Below are 18,319 nucleotides of genomic sequence, written 5' to 3'. Positions count from 1 at the left end.
CAAGTCATTGTACCACTGTAGGAATTATCTAATTTTTGAGATCTCATTTAATTCAAAAAGGAAATTTAATTTATTTTATCTAAGCTCATTTCTCGATAAAGTTACAAGCAGCACATATTTTTCTTGCATGAAAATATTGCATTGGTAAAAACATTTTCTTTCTTTTACATGATCACTAGGAGCAACAGATGACTATCAATCACAGAACCCAAAGCAGAGCAATTTTGAGAAGAATTTCAAAAGAACTCTTCTGCATAGAAAACACTATAAATTTTTACTGCAGAACATTTTCAGTCAGCTGTGCTGTTGATGCAGAACATTCTGCTTTGGGGATCACAGGGACTCGTTTTTTAGAAATTATACTTAAGACAAATTTGACTAAGAAAAGACTAATATTTAAGAAAAACTGTAAATACTTTTTTAAATACAAATTCAGTAAGACCTCAGAAATATGGGCAATTCAGCCGATTGTTTTTTGCCACTGGGGACTTATGTTTTTCTTAACCCTAATTCTGTTTTGGCCTTTTCTAACTCTTGGTTATTTTTATTTTTTACACTTCCTATCGTTGGTTTCCACTGCAATTTTTGGGCAAACATTGATGGCAACTGTGTCCCCCCAATGAATGTGACTAGTTAGAAAGTCAAACTTTGAGATCAAAAGAATTTGTATCTTCATTTCCCCATGCAGTACAGTTAACCTTTTAGTGTTTTAGAATTTGTCCAGTGCTCTATCTTCCCGTGATTATCTAAGTGAATTTCTGAACATACCGAAAACATCAAATACAAGCTGCGAATGGGAACATGAATGCTATATGCATACGAGAAAATTAAACTCCTGAGAAAGCTAGAACATTAATACGAATACTGTGTGAAGAACATGGAATAGGAAAATTTGTCGTTTACGATTTTCAGAAACAAAAACAATTATTTTGGTCTTTTTTTGGGATCTAAGTAATGACTACAAAAAATGTTTATAAATACAGATTTTTTTTTTTCTTCTACGGGTAACTCAAAACAATATGTTAATTGGAAATACTTTTAATTAAATTATCCTTAACTATGTGCATATATATTGCTTTTTGTTAATTTTTTGCTAAGGAAAATATGAATCAAAGTGCTTAAAGACATATTGCTGCTTTAGATATGAAAACTTGGGAAATGAACATAACATTAATCCATAATCTGGATGATTTCCTAATCCGGAATCACCTCGGTCTAGAGGAGTCTGGATTTGAGAGGCCTTACTGCATGTGAATTAGAAGAAATCTGAAGAAAAAGCTGCGAGCTTCGAAAAGGATTAATTAACAAGCTTCTGACATACACACTGATCTTCTTTGATTACATATCATCCTACAGTTACTTGAACAGAAGCCGCTTCATGATTTTAGTCAATGACTAACATACAAATTCATTTCATAGGTGTAAGACAAAAATTTTAATTTTAAAATTCATCATTGCCGAAAAAATATTTTGTGAGAAACATTTTGCAAAAGTTGAAATCAAATCTGTGAAGATAATTTGCTTTGAAATATGTTTTTCTATCATGACATCTGACCATGTTCTCCCTTTTGTCACGGAAAAAAAAGTTCCTCTCCCCCCCATTAGCAAGAACACTAGAAAACAGTTCACAGTTTGAATATAAAGCTAGCGATGACAATAACACGCACAAACAGGGAATTATTACAATTAATACAAGGATAAACATTACAATTCATAATAGAAAGCAAAAACCAGATTTCAATTCACAGGATTTAAGGAACAAGATTCACGGGTTGACATTTCACGGGATCAATTTAAATATAAAAAATTTTACACTTGCGATCACTGGTATGTGTGCATGCAGACATATGCTCAGAAATAAATGAAATATATAATCTGCAATGAAAACTATTGCAAACGAGAGATTTCTGCTACATTTTCCCCACAAACTCTACAATGAAAAAAAACCACATCGATGGCTGTACTTAACCAGAATGAATAAAATGTAACGAACGAAAAGGTATCTCACAGGTATTTAAAACACAGGGAATTACGTTTTTTTTACCATTCCATCATGTCGATACTGAAATCACATTTACAAGCCAAATTGTTAATATAAATTTTCCCATTACAATCGAAGCATTAAGAAAACAAAGAAAAATTCCAAGATATAGAAAAACACTAGGTCATCACATATCAGACAATTCAATGATTTTTCTCAGATTAGACCGAGACCGCAATTTTAAAAACATTTTTGTGCTTTTCTTTTACACATCAGCAAATACAATTTCACAAAAACCCACAATACACCGATATACAAAATGGTTCATAACAAAACTACCCAGAGATAAATTTTAGCGACAAGGAGAGAGAAAAAGTACTTCAATACATTGCAGTGAATACAACTAGGCATGCAATAGAAATCGAATGATTTTGTATTTGCACGAGATAAAAACCATTCTTGATTCCATGGTAAACTATTTATTCTGAAGTATAACAGCAATATGTAAAAAAAAACTAACATTTGCTCGATTTTACAGTGCCAAAAAAAAGTGATTATATACTGCTTCCATTCAACGGGAATTAAGACTTTTTGAATCAGAGGTTGGTGTTCAGCAAGAATGCATGCAAGCTTTTATATATCTTATTTTAAGGAGACAATCTTCAGCTTTCTGTCCATGATTTTAATCAATAAAAATTTAAAAATACCTGAAATTTTAAAGCATTTTTTAAATATCTGAAGATGGCTCGATGTCAAAACTGATCTGTGGGGGCAAAACCAACTACAAAAATTTAATAGTGCTGTCACCTTCCAAACTTGTATTTTGGATTAACCTTTCCTTGATCTGACAATGTGAAGATCACACACATAAACACTTGTATATTACACTGCCAGGTTCCAACGATGCAAAAAAATGTTAATTTCGTTATGTTGTTGACACTGCTTTACTAATCCCAATTCACCATGGCAACTTAAAAATTGGTATTTGGGCTAAGAGTATTTTCATTATTGATTACTAAATTAAGAGTGAGGACATCAACATTTTTGAAATTTGTCTAGTCAAAAAAAAAAAAACTGACCATTTTATTCCCCCCCCCCCAAAAAAAAAATGCTAAGAAATTTAATAAAAAAAACTGCAAACAAAACCAAAGACTCGTATTAACATATAAAGTTATATACTTTGGCTATAAAAAGCATGACTGGCTACAGGACTAGTTTGATTCAAGTTCCATGAGATGGCGGTAAATGCTTTAATTATCATGGAATATGGTCGAAGCAGCATTATCCGAAAAAATAATCTTGAAGAGTAATTTCATTTGTCTTCCATATTACGAGTAGTTTGCGAAAAATTAAAGTACTTTTTTTACCAGCTATAACTATTAAAAAAAAATTACCAAAAGTTTAAAAGGATTAAGTATTTTTTTTTATTAGCAAACACTGGTCAGAAGAAAAGCGAGTTTCGACCCTGGCAGGTGACAGTAAAGATAGACACAATTGGCTTTTTCTTTTTAAAGGGCAATAAACAGTTATTTAACACAAATAAAATAAAGTTTTTAATAGTCATTTTTGGCTCTATGTGAAGAGATTAATAATTTAGTACTTTAAAATGCGTCTGAAAATTTTAGAACTAAGATAAGTAAGCCTCATAGCTTACAACTTGCCCTTGCCACAATGCAGAAAAAAATTGAACTAAAATGGTTATAATACAATACTGTACAATAATACTGTATTGTAATATCATTATACACCACCAAGATCACCGAAATACATTTTTAAAAATCTACTTGAGAAATTCGTGCCGTTTCCTGAAGTAGTTACATTGCATAAAAATCTTTAGCTTAATTTTGGACTCGGTACAATCAGAAATTTCAATCAAGAAATGGATAAAATTTTAATAGATTCTAAATCATTTCAACATGAAAACTCTTCACCAGTGTAGAAGTACCATTAAATTAAAATAAATGCAAAAAAAAAATGTTACTTATTTAAATCAGCACAAATGGGCAGTTTCATTAAAAAACCATTCGGAATTTCAAAAAGGAAAAAAAAAAACATACCAAATACACAAAATATAAAACTTGAAAAATCCCTAAAAAGTAGAAAAAAAATTAAAACATTTTGTTAATGAAAGATAAAACGCAAATGGACATTTGAAAAAAAATTAAAATACAACACATACACAAAAACAAAAAAAAAAAATTTAAATTTACACTTTCACCTATTATATAATCTGTGGAACATTATATTTCACAATCGTAATAAAAATCCTCCATTTTGAAAAATATTTTAAGCATTCATCTAATGAAAGATATTCATAATCTGACAGTATATTTATTTAGATTTTCTGTGAAATTTTAAATTTTCGCTAAAAACATTTTTTTTCAATATTTCCAATCTAAGAATAATTTGTATTTTTTTAGGATAAAAATTTCTTTTCCGTATACAACGATTTTTGCGAATATACAAGCAGCAAAGGTAAAAAAAAATGAGAGGAGGGTGAGTGAAGGTGGGACAGTTTAGAAGGGGGAAAACTTTTATTTTATACATGCTTTTCCACCCCCCTCTCACAACATTAGGGAATTGCAAGATCGAGAAAAAAGATACACAAATTTACAACAAGGTCTAGAGCTGAACTATATTTTCCATAACATTTTTTCCTTTTAAATCCGTTCGTACATTAAAATCCTAAAAACTGTAATTTTTATAATGACGCATTTATATTTGAAAGAGATGTTATTTCTTCATCGCAATAAGGGCATTTCTTCTGATGCGGCGCACACTGGTTACATAAGATATAGTGGCTGCATGGTACCACTGTCACGCTCCTTTGTTGCTTCTCACAGATCATACACATTGATGTCGACTGGTAAAATATTACCTGAAATTAAAAATGGTATATAAATTAAATATGGTGTAATAAAAAAAACAAAGTAAACTCTGCAAGCCAAGTTTTCAGAAAAATTTGAAATATATATCCTATGGTTATAATTTTGTCTTTTTTCAGGCAACCAATAAACACAATGAAATCTGAAAACTTCAATGAACTTTTGATGAATTTCATCAACTCCTTTACATACAGACTTGTGGCAAAAAAATTTGAAGGATATACAATTGAAGTACCAGTCTCTGAAACCAGTATGTTTATAGGTATTTTGGAAGAAATACGAGTTCAAATCTCCAACAAAATATTAATACAAGAATGAAAAATACAGATTACGATTTAAAAAAAAAAAAAACAAAAAAAAACCAAGGGATACACATAAGTGAAAATTTCAAACAAATATTCTGTTTTTCAAGAAATTCAAAAACACTGGTGCTTTGCTTCAGCAGTACAGATATATAATTTCAACTTTGTTACTAACTGATCCGTCCCTCTACAGATTATATGGATCTTAAGGGGGTTGCAGTTGATAGGGGAAAAAAAAAACATACCATATATTACAAATATACATACTTTGTCGATTCTTTCTAGATCTTCTCTAAGCTGTTCTTGAAGTTGCTTCAACTTAGTTTTAGGTAATGTCTCTAAATCAGAAACCCTAGTTGAACTATGGAGATAAGATCCCCCTTTTAAAGCTTCCAACTCTTTCTGTAATTCATTAGCTTTTGTAACGGCCTATGTAAGTAGAAAAGTATAAAAATCATCAAATGAAATTGAATAATGAAATGAACGATAGCGAGCATGGTTGCAATATCAAGTCATAGAATAAAAAAAATATATAGGTTTTTCTTATGAAATTTGCCTAAATTATGCCCCAGCAGTTTACATTAAATATATTTGATGCAGAACTTTTTTTTTTCATTTTTCTCTCGTCACTTTCTATTTATATTCCAGTTTCTAAAAAGTCACTACCTTAATTTTTCCATCAAAAATTTTTTCAAATTTTCTTGAACAAATTTTCATTTTTTAAGTAAACGTTCTACTCCTGGCTGCCTCCAGTGAATTTTTCAAATTTTAAAATAACTCATCTTAGAGCAGAAATATATTCTTTTTTTCAATAATACATATTTTTGGGACTAGTTTGCTTTCATATTTTATCATTTTCATAATTTTAAATATTTATCAATATTTTATAGCCAAATAAAAATTTTCCCCAGCTTTTTTTTTTCGTAAGCAGGGCCGGATTAACCATTAAGCAAAATAAGCACGTGCTTAGGGCATCAAGAGAAAAGGGTCACCACAAAAAGTTATCAAATTGTATTTTTTTGTTAATGTACAAATTTTTCCCCAGCACACAACAGTTTGGTAGAAAATCCTCATAAGATCATATTGGAAATTAAAGTAACTTGAGATTCCTCTTTGACACAAGATGAAAGGCATATGCTATGACCGCAGCAACAATATTGAAATCTCAAATTCAGAGAAAATAATGATATTGCAAACAAGAGTTCACGTTGATGTCACAAAAATTCCATAAACCCACCCAGAGTATTTTTATCTCAACATCATTTACACCAGAGGCTTACGCAGGTAGGGCTTAGGAGACCAGACCCCCCCCCCCCTCCTCCTCCAAAAGATGATTGAAAAGTTTAAAATATTTTTGTACAAAAAATTAAAATATTGAAAATACCTTTGTAAGTTATTAAATCAATTTGTTTATTTGAAGGTTAATTACTCAAAATTCCCCTGGAAAGATTCCTTGGGACCCCTCAAAAGGTCAATCCTGAGAGGCCTGGAGTGCAATGTGATTTTTCCGATATCTCCCAGCTAAAAAATACCTACCTTTTAATTTGCAAAATTGCACCCAGATCTAATGTATCTGCACCTAAGGCCTCAGGGTGTGCATGGGTGATCCTATGCATTGAGAAGGCACTGAGTAAGCCAAGTTTTTACAGAATACCTACAAACTTACATATCTTTATAGATAATAAGATCGACTGTGTAGTTTGATCCACTGTACAAGCAAAAGAAATGGTACCAGATCTAAATTGCAAACAGTGTGTCTACCATCATGTAAAAAGTTACGGAAGTCCAGAAAAAGTTACAAAATTTAAAGTAAAGTCAGATTTTATGATTCTCCAGAGATCTTTTTCCCTAAAATCTAGGCTTTGGAGAAACTGGCATTCAATATTGTATTCTTCTCTCCCAGGTTTCTTACTCCTTTTTTTGCCCTTTGGGGGGGGGGGGGGGATGGGTGAGTAACAACAGAAAAGAACAATGTCAAAGTGTAGTCACACTATATCAGGGCAGACATAGGTGGGGCAAAAAGGTATTTAGCCTGGATGAACAAAAAAAAACTACTTTCTTTGCTTGTTGGGACACCTCAACATATTCCCCTAGCAGTATTCTCAGAATCATGCGGTAATTCCTGGGGGGGGGGGGGGGGAGGAGTTAACTGGCATGATAGTCGGGAGTCCTCTTGGGAACAATATTGGTTTTCCATAGAAAGGATGAGAAGAGGGTCTATTACACTCACGTCGTTATACAATGAGGTCGTTAGTGACATCACGCCCTTAACGCAAATTCTCAACTACCATAGTCAAAAATTTGATTTTTCTCAGCAACCCCGGTATGCTGTTTTCTATTTTAAGAAAAACTCTCTGGGCCGAGAGTAGCATTAGGTCTGAAAGGTATGGACCAATCTGATAATTTTCCCAGCTGCTGATAATCACCATCACTATCAACAAGTACTGCGCACGTGCGTTATTATTGTATTGTATGTTTATTTTGTGCTCGTTTGTGTGTGTTGATGGTCCCTAACTTTCGTAAGTCACACACTTTTTTCAATTCATCCGGATTCTTTTTATTTTTAACAAATATTTGAGAAAGAGGTAGGCTATGCACACACATGAAACTGGCACTGGGAAATTTTCTAAATTATTATAGTAAATAAAAATGCATCTTCACACTTTAATTTTCATGGCATATATAGCACATATGTGGTACACGCATTACATACAGGGGGAAAATTGATAAGTTGTTCAAATGAAGAGAGAGAAGATAAAACATTTTCCATTATTTATCAAACTTGCCAATTTCAGCTTCTGCTATACATCAACTGTGTAACAGAAAAAAATGTTACTTGCCTAGATACTACCTTTTGTTGAAGGTCTATAACAGTTTGCCACAAAATCACCCCCCCCCCCTCAAAAAATTTATTTTCTCATCACCCCTGACTCAAGCCAACACATGGGATCTTATATTAAATCCAAAGATTCTATCACTCCCCGGGCCCTTCTATCACCCCCTTCCTGGGAGGGGGGATATTGGCCACACTGAGGAACACCGGTCTAAAATCAAGCTGTACATCTAAATTGAGTACCACAACTAAAGTATAACAAAGAAAACAGAAATTACAGCAAAATCTATTTTTAACCTACATATATATATATATAGCAATTAAATTATTTTTTGAATTTGATAATCATGAGCATCCGAATGAAAAATCAATTCACACCTCATCCCTTTGTTGTTCTGCCAGCCTTTCTCTTCTACAAGCTTCTTCACATTCCCTTTTCCATAATTCGTAAGACTGCTGGAATGACTGAAGATGAAGGAATAATCACAAATTAGAATAATTTTCTCATTTCTGCACAGTGCACTATAAGAACATTCTCTGCAAAACCAGAAAATAGCTTGGAAAGAAAAAAAAAGTTGTCTTCAAAAAGAGATATGAGAAGATTCCATTTAAAAATCACAGGTATTGATTAGTAGAATGACAGAATTGAAGATTAAAAAATAGTATCTATACAAATTGTATGAGTGAAAAAATAACGATATTTGTTAAACAAACACAATTTAGAGACAGAACAAGGCATACAGGGTGCAAAATATAGACACATGATTAATAAAAGTATGAGCATAATTACTGATCTAGATTGAAGAATTCCATCTTCCCACGGCATTTTCACTCGGTTTGATGATAGTTCTTCTCTATACCTTTGCACTTCTGACAGACTAGAAGAAGGTGATCCTATTGAACTAAACGCAGCCATAGATGTCACTAAAGACTGTGGAGTCCCTATTCTACTAGGAGACATGTTCTGTGGATTGGCAAATTCATACATGCTAGAGGCTTGATAACCAAATTTTGAATTTGAAAAAGAACTGGAATGCCCATAAAATGCTGCTGCAGCCTAAGATAGAAAATACATTTGGAATGGTAAAATTAACATTCAGAATGGTTGAATCACAATCATGAATCAACACTAAACTTTTTTTCTGCATATAAAAATCAAAAATATTAAAATAGGTTAAGTATACAAATAAATATCTTCAGACACGATTTTATATCACAAAGAAAAAAAATGATTTCATTTGGTATGTTTAATTTAAGGTAATTCTAAACCAAAAATAACAAAACAAATTTCTGAACACACTCATGAAAAAAGTTGTCTGGGCTACAACAGGCTTCCTCTTCTCTAAAGTCTTTGTAGCATAAACTTCTGTTGATAGCTTCGGAAGTGTGAAGATGGAAGCATCAAAAAATTTAAAAAATTCTAAATGGTAAATCTCTTCATTTCACATCAATGATGAATAATCCTCTTCATTCACCCTAGGTTATGGTAAACAGGGAATTTTTTGATTGGAGGTGTCAAAAGTAGAGTCCCCAAGGAAATGCCCTTGAACCCATATTTTTTCCCCTTTTTTATTGATAACTTGATGAGTTTGTTAGCAAATTTGTAAATGATGTGAAGCTAATGGGGGAGGGGAGGGGGTAGTCAGAAATCCAAGCGATAGGGAGATGCTCCAGACAAATTTGAATATGATTGTAGTATGGGGTAATGACTGGAACACGACAGTGTGGGTAAGTGCATGGTTACTTATTTTGGTTCGAACAACCCACTTTTCACTTACGAGTTGAATGGTATTACTATCCTGGATGCAATTAGGATCACAGATTCAGGAATTCTTGTTGACAAGCGAATTACATTTTCTGAACATTGTTCAGCTGTGGCGAAAAATTGAATAGAAATTTGATTCCAATAGGGTTATATATAAATGGAATAGCTTACCTCCAGGGGTCATGAATTCTAACACAATTGACAAATTTAAAAAGAAGTACAATAGACATAACAGGAAAAATAGAGAGAGGCTATTCATACTTAGATAAGAGAAACCACAATATTTTTTATGGGCAGTGTATTATATATAATTGAGATACATGCCTTAATATTGGGCAGCTGTATTTTAGTTATACTTGTGACATCAGGGCCATAACTAGGCAGGTGCAACAGGTGCACCCGCACAAGGCCCACTTGAAGGGGGTCCTGGATGGGTCAGAAGGGACCTAAATTAAAATTCTTGCAGAGGGCACAGGAATGGCTAGCTATGGCCCTGCTTGGCATCCATATATTTTATGGACATCTTTTTTTAGCCACCTTGTTGGGCATCTTGCCTTTTGGGGCCTTTGTATTTATTCTGTGTGATCACCTCTTACCAACTTATAACATCTCATCACACACTTGAATCATTAGCTCTTCATTACTACTTCACATTAGATATGATGTGTTTAAATAGTTCTGAAATTATAACATGATTTTCAATAAGATTAATCCAGTAGCACTATATTTTCTATGACCCCAGACAAAATTTACATCAGGGTGTTACATAATATGGATTTAATTAGCCTTTCACAAGACTAACAGTTCTGCTTTAACTTTGTATGACTTTTCGTTCATGAGAGTTATACTGTAATTTTAAAGAAAAAACATCACAATTCTTATGCATTTAACGGCTCAAAATTTCATATTTGTTTGTCAGTTATATATTTCTATGGTTAAAGAACAATTAGTTTAAACATTTGTTGAGGCACCATTATCTTTCTTTGAGTTGCAGTATATAGTTTTATAGGAAGTCAAGAGAGGACAATTGTTAATTATTCATGCATCAAAATTAAATTTTACTCCCTGCAAGTTCATTGAGGAGAAAAAAATACTTCAAATTTTGGGAAATTTTTTTAATTGACTTACTTCTGTTCTGTGATAGTGTAAAATTTTGGAAAGAAGTGATATTACTCTTCAAAATTATTTCTTCGGATAATACTGACTAAATGTGAGCAGAACTACTGATTATAAGCTTGGAATTTTTTCATCAAAAAGCTAATAAATATTTTTACAGTTCAGAAAGCAATGAACCCCAGGAACTAGTTCCTTATGGATATGTGCACTGACAAAGAGCACAAACGTAAAGCAAGAGCAGAAGAATACCAAAATATTCGACTTTGTGAGGCAAACAATTTCATCAAGTCTTGCAAACTGATCCGAAATTTTTTGTTTCACTGAAAAAAAAACTACTCTGCAATACTTCAGATTTACCTGTGTTTTGTGCAATCAATAGATTTATGTGCTATAAATGCATGGCTTGGAAATTATGTCATGGGGGGGGGGGGGGAATATTGGGGCATGGGAAGGGGTAATGTTCCTCATCGACAAAGGAAGAGCCGACTGGTCTAATGTATATGCAAATATATGAATTGACATCATCATCATCATGCCCCCCCCCCTTCCAGACTTTCAAGTCTATCTCCAGATATGATTTTCTGACACAACACTGCCTCTTTCGAGGTAATGGAAGTAAGGTGCTTTGCATTAGTCCGGGGTTGTGAGCAGTTCTATCTATCTATCCAGATATGATTGATGTGAGTACAAAGAAACAAATTGAGTCAAGAAATTCCTAGGAGTAATTGTATATAATCTTATGAATGCTAATTTTGTATAATAATGAATGTGTTTTGTGCCACATAGGAGCATTTTCAAAGCTTTCCTTATCAAACTAAAGAATTCAGGAATTTGTTACCTTACTATATTCAAATTTTACTTATTACCTAGGGTATAATTTATTCAAGTTTAAAAAAGTAGAATTCTTATTTATGTTTTTTTTTTTAATATTTTGCGGTTAGGAGAAACATTTGTTTCATTTTCCTATATTGCTACTGGGTTGGCAATGTTGCTTATCCTGTATTTTTTTCATATATTAACTTATTTTTTCTCCATGATGACATACGGGAACCACCAAATATAACTAAACAAAAAAAAACAAAAAAATACTTCATGCATACTTCAATGTGTACCAGTTGAAGGGTTAAGGTAAAATGTCATGCTATCAAAGAGGAACATTTTCCACTTAACTGACCAATTTCAAGATTTTACTAGAAAATCGTTCACTGGAGAAGCGCTTGTGTCAAATGCAGTTTCTGATCAGTTACAGATGATATTGGCTTATTTTTTGCAAGTGTGTGATGCTTATGATAATGTCATGTTTCTTCCATAAATTACAGTAATTTAAGTCTTTTGCTGCATAAATCGGTCAGAATTATATCCTTTTTATAAAGGAGAAATTCCTGTTTCATGAATCATCAGAAAGCAATTAAGCAGTCTACTACACTTACCAGCTACTTCACCAAACTGGCCATATCTATGCTTAATAGCTTTAGAAAGTGGGAGCAGTTTGAGGGGTAACTTCCTGCAAACAGTTTCTTATTCCTACTGCATCAGCTTCGCTGATCATGTTATTACATAGTCTTTACTCTTATTCTGTTACAAATTTTGCTGTAATTGCTTGCTATGTGTTTGGAGGCAAAACATCATTCGACAGGCAAGCTCACAAGTTGAATACACCGATTTTTAATTATTTACATGTTTTATTTACAATTTACACAACCATTACAAACCCAACAGCAAGAGTGTGTGGCGGGCATGCGGATACATAAAATACACATGTTGTTACACTGAACTAAATAATAGAATAATAAAAGCTGAAAAGGGTCGCTACATGCTCTAGAAGACAACTAAAAGAAAGATATGAAACATATCGATAAAATACATATTTAAAAAAAAACTCACTTTATCAAGACTATGGTCTGTTTGTGTAAGGGAATTTCCAAGCTGTAAGCTATGTGACAGTGATCCTATAGGTGAACCAACTGGTGATAAATTTGATAATGCCCTATTCTCTCTCATGTTTCCAGAACATGGAATATTCATTGGAGCAGATGCGCCTAAAAGATCTGAAGACAAATGGAAATAATGAATTATATTTGAAAACATAAGCTATGGAACAATAGGGAAAAAAACTAACACAACAGGATACATCAAAAGTAACTGAAATATAGATTTGATTAACCTACTTGACGAAGATAGTCCAGATGGTAATGGACTGCTTACAGAACCAGAATCGTTAATTAATTCCCTATTCAAAGATGCTTCCACATTGATATCATCTAAACTGAGGTCATCGAGTGCATTGCCTGTTCATAAATAGAGAAAAATCATGAGTCACAAAGTTAAAGTGGGGGAAGGCATTGATGAGCGAATAAATTAAGAACCTTTTAACCCCCAAAACAGAATGTTTTGCATTGTTCTGCAACAAACCCTTGGCTGACTGAAAATTTTCTGCAGTAAAAATCCCCATAATAGTGCTTTCTGCATTTTTGCTTAAAGTTCTTTCAGATTGTTCTGCGATGTATGTCACAGATTTCAGCATATTCTGCTTTGGGGCCTTTAACCATCATTCTCAATGAAATTTCCATTACCTCCTCCCATTTGTTTTCCACAATTTCAGTAGTTATTTTAATGTTCATTTTGGAAAAACTCACCTACGACAGACTCAACAGTATCAGCAGCAGGATAGAAAGATGTTGCTAATGGTGACATTGTTTTCATTGATGCTAAGGTAGGAGAAGACATGTGGCCTAAGCTAATATCTCCAGAAAGGAAAGCGTTTTGCTTTCTACGTGCTTTTTCTAATGGTTCTAATGCAACGTCATCATCGATAGCTTGAAGTTGCCGTCTGAGTGCAGCCTGTGAGGGGAAAATATTTTCAACATTCATTTTTCATACTGAATCAATATCATCTCATAGAATCATGCAATCATAAAAATATTGTACAATTACCAAGGTGGAAAGGAAATAGCAATCAAAGTTTGTTTTTTTTTAAATTTTAAAAATTATCAAATACACAGCATGAAATATTAATTTTTATACTAAAACAAGAAAAAAAAAATAGAACAGTCTGCTTTTTCAGAAGACTTAAGTTTCTATGAGAGATTTATATCTTCACGTAAAAATAATCAAACTTGGTTGCAATGACAAAGATTCCATGAAATTTTGTCGTTACAACCAAGGGTGATGTTTCCAAGACCTTTCAAGCATGAAAAATAATCAGATACAATCAAATACTATATTGTACATTCGAAATTTTGTTACAATTAGGGTACCCATAATTTACTGAGATTATGGGAAATTGGGATAATTAACACAGGAAATTCCCAATTCTCATTAGTTGTCAGGAAAATTGCTCGTTATTAAAAATGCTCTAGTTTGAACTAAACCCAAGCTTGCATGGGAAGAGGCTAGTGCTACACCGTATGGCAAAGACTTCACTCACTTACTTCATTATTAACTTGTTTCATAATCCCAAAAACAAAGAGCTTAAAAATTTACTTTTCCATTTGGAAAGATATCATTTCACTTATGGCTCAATAAATGAAAACTTACTTCTCTGTCTTCTCTCTCAGAGCCTGGAGCTTTTGCATAATGTGGCATTGATTCTCCAGAGTGATTTGTAGAGGAGCTATAAGACCTAGGTCTGCTAATCGGGTTAGGTAAAGGGTGGCTAGTGATAGAAAAATGATCCTGAAAGAAAAAATATTAAATATTGAAAGGCAGCATGTAAACTAAACAGTAGAGTAACTGTACCCAGTAAAAATAAAATTGAACCCTGATATAACAAAAGAAAAACAACTCCATTTTAACAAATTTTTTGCAAGTCCCTGTACGTATATTTATGTTAATCTCAACCAGATATATTTTCCTCGATTTAACAAATAAAAATGTATGTTTTATTTATTCCTTATAGATCAGGGTTTAATTACATCTTTTTTAGATCTTGCAATATATATATACACACACACACACATATATATATAGCTTTCTTTTTCACTACCAATTAAAGCATCGGTGGTTAACCTAGTGATGGGCAAACTATGGCCTACAGGCCAGATGCGGCCCACAGCAGATTTTAAAATACTAATAATTTTGAGTCCTGAATTTTATAATCCATCATAAAATTTAGAACTGGCCTGCAAATTTTTTTTTTTGACCAGCTCCTAAAAAGTTTACTCATTACTAGGCTAACCTATGCTTAAAATATCATTAGTTTATACATCACAGCACCAGAAATGGCATACAAACATTTGCCTTAAGTATTTTCCTTGTAGTGAAAAATATTTCAAGATACATGTGATCACTAGAGATAAAGATGTGATATGATAATGAACATATGATACATGATAAGCAAAAAAATTTTCTATGCTAAAAAACCTGTTTGTAAAGAAAGACTTTTCTTCTGATGTCATTACATTACAGGATCGTATTGACAAATTTCAAGCTCATAAAATTAATGAAGAGTAAGTAATCCTTTGCGTGATATTTTTCCACAAAAAGAAAAAAATGCAGGGCAAAATACAAAATTCCTAATGCACAATGTTGACACTATAGTTGCCATCTTTAGATGATAAATGAATAAATAAATCACACTATCACGCTGACCTTTGACAACCGGAAGCACCCAGGTCTTCAAAGGTCAATGTGAAAGTGGTTACATTTATCTTCTGAATATCATATCACGCTGACCAGGTATCCACTTGGTTTGGCAACCTAATCTTAACTCTCAGTTGCAGAGCAGAAATTCTGACCCTGATGTTTGATTTGTACATATTTTTCTGCTTGGCAACCATTATTTCTACCCATAATAAATCTTAACTCCTGCAACCAGTATCTAACCCAAGTGAGATACCCTGTCAGCATGATAGTGGTTATAGTTATTCTCTGCAAGACAGTACCCATAGTGACAAAATGAATTAGGGATTTTGTATTTTTCTGTGTATTTGCCTTCATCGTTCACCTTTTATGATTATAGTAATTGATCATTTTGCTGTCAAAAGTCTAAAAAAATACAAGTAAAGAAATAAAATTTTCAAAAGAAAAATAGGTCTCTTATTTTAATTACAACTTTTAGGAACACAGGTTTCTTTAAAATATGTGACAATCCCATATATACTGAACATCTAGCAACCCTAAATAAGAGCAGGATTAAAAAAAAGAGCAGCTGAAGAGTGGAACAGGTGAGTTGGCCACCACTGAACCACAAGTATTGCCAGTTAAAAACAAATTATCAATTGGTCTTCGAATACAATAATTCACATTCAAACTGGCATTTAAAATCTACAATGTTATTAATAATTATTTACAAATATTTTCTAAACACGGCCATATGCAATCGTTAATAAATAATGAACATAACTATAAATTAACAATTACAATCATTTAAAGGATGGTACATGCACCCATGGTTAACATTTCAATACGATTGCACAATAGAAAGCAAGACATACTTGTCCTTCCGGTAAAGAATTAGGTTTACTAGAAGCACATGCTAGTTGATCATCACCACTTCCTTGCTCACTTTTTAAACTATCATTCTTACTTGTATTCTGTAAATTTAGAAAAATAGGTGAATTTATATGAAAAAAAGTCCCACACAAATATCCTACAATGTTTGGTGAACGGTTTGATATGTCAAAGAAAATGTGGGTTGTGAGAAAGCATATGACAATCTACAGGGGAAATACATGTGATTAGGATAAAATCCACAGTGAGCCACCAAATAACGACAGGATGAAAAGTATACCAGTAAAATGGAGCAACAAGAGAGCACCAAGTTCCACTATAAATTAAAGGAAATCATGATCGAGATGTATGAAATGTTGGTGCAGAAGCCGAGAGCATAAAATGTGTTTTGGAATCGGTCACTGATCTCCTGCCAGCATTTTTTACACATGTTAGGGGGACTGTTTTGCAACCAAAGACTTCATCTCATCACAAAAGTGTTTGAGCCATAAAGCAGCCAACTTAATCAAGCAGTCATACACACATTTTCTGCTAGTGGCTTCTATCCCATACACCTGCATAACATTCCACAAATCTCTGCAGCGGTTTTTCTCAATTTCTAGCAGAACTCTGTTCATTTCATTGCATTGAGTCACTATTTTCCACACAGTATGTTTTACTGCCTAGCAGTTTTGTCCAGACAGGCATGTGCATAAACATACCCCAGAGCAGAATGCTTTACATTGTTCTCCAACAAGCTCTCAGATAAGTGTAAATGTTCTGCGGTAAAAATCTCCACACTTTTCTTAAAATTATTCCAGATTGTTCTACAGAAGCACGGATTGCTCTGTGACTATGTCACTGATTTCAGCATATTCTGCTTTGAGGCACATACACACACACACATATATATATATAAAATACATGATTGCACTCACAGAAAACTGTCCTTGTGAATTGATGGTGGGTGAAGGAAGAGCATTCGACAGAATAGTAGCAAAATCGGTTGTATGGTCAACATTAGACTCTCTAAAAGCACATAACTCCTCTGAAAAGTAATAAATTTAATATAGAAAATGAAAGACAAAACAAAAATGAGAAGAAACTTTCTGAATACTTAAACGTTGAAATATAAATCATGCTTATACAGTTAACCAATTTGAGAATAACAATATAAAAATAAAGCCCCGTGGAAACATAAAAGAACAGAATCTCATTAAAAATTGGCATTTTCTCGAACCTTCAACACACACACGTTTCTTCTACATTCCATTCAAACAGAAGCACATATATCAACAGTTTTCTTACTCTCACATACAAATACAAATACAACGCCACAACAGGCAAATTGCCCAACGAGGTGGCTGACTTAAGAACATCATGGATCCCCGAACCCCTACCTACTACTGCTACACCACACATGCACCCCCCCCCCCAACGAATAGGTACATGCGGGAATGTGCGTGTACGTGTAGTGCAACCTGACGTAAAGTTTGTTTCTGTGTAATGCTTGTTATGTGTAGTGCTGTCATCTGCCCCCAGTTTTTCTAACTATGAGTGAAGTGTTATGATTGAACGATTTATCGTTGTAGGACTGTTGCTCTCTGTGGCGAGACTTTTTAACGGGGAGATCGGCTCGCATTTGCGCCTTGAAGTTGGGAACCACAGAAAACCAACTCCAGCCGACCACCACTGTGGGGTTCGAACCCGGATCCCCGCATCGCGAGTCCGTCACTATAACCACTCGACCACCACAGCGGCATACTCATAATTGTTACCATTAATTTTTTTTCACTTTAAAATTACCTGAAATTAGTTTCTTCTGCAAATTAACCCATACGCACAGATCTTAGTACATGGTAAGTCACAGGCAGTGAAATTTTTTACTGCCCGATTATTTTTTTAAATAAATCACAATGCTACTTGCAGAGTAGACATAAAGTAAACATTTCAGTTATAACTTTTCAATTTTAATTCTAAAATTTAAAAAGCTGCAGTCTTTTTTTT

General features: G+C 33.3%; 1 protein-coding gene across 2 annotated transcripts in view; it reads right to left on the bottom strand.

The window, feature by feature from the left end:
- Positions 1-1,468: 1,468 nt before the first annotated feature.
- The window catches only part of unk (RING finger protein unk), a 28,630-nt gene continuing 11,779 nt past the window's right edge, over positions 1,469-18,319 (bottom strand). The window contains exons 7-16 of one of the 2 annotated variants that reach the window (XM_089241767.1): positions 17,251-17,360; positions 16,318-16,416; positions 14,420-14,557; positions 13,519-13,723; positions 13,051-13,170; positions 12,767-12,930; positions 8,792-9,058; positions 8,380-8,466; positions 5,436-5,597; positions 1,469-4,859 (exon numbers count right to left, since the gene is read on the bottom strand). In XM_089241767.1, the coding sequence (XP_089097893.1) occupies positions 4,683-4,859; positions 5,436-5,597; positions 8,380-8,466; positions 8,792-9,058; positions 12,767-12,930; positions 13,051-13,170; positions 13,519-13,723; positions 14,420-14,557; positions 16,318-16,416; positions 17,251-17,360 (1,529 nt within the window). In that variant the 3' untranslated portion in view covers positions 1,469-4,682. The remainder of the gene's footprint in view (positions 4,860-5,435; positions 5,598-8,379; positions 8,467-8,791; positions 9,059-12,766; positions 12,931-13,050; positions 13,171-13,518; positions 13,724-14,419; positions 14,558-16,317; positions 16,417-17,250; positions 17,361-18,319) is intronic. The other variant, XM_089241768.1, reaches the window with a different exon arrangement.

Source organism: Pholcus phalangioides, unplaced genomic scaffold, assembly GCF_987345545.1.
Source record: "Pholcus phalangioides strain wild (caught in Gottingen) unplaced genomic scaffold, Ppha-v1.0 ptg000014l_1, whole genome shotgun sequence".
Taxonomy (NCBI): domain Eukaryota; kingdom Metazoa; phylum Arthropoda; class Arachnida; order Araneae; family Pholcidae; genus Pholcus; species Pholcus phalangioides.
This window is presented reverse-complemented; position numbering and strand designations above follow the sequence as displayed.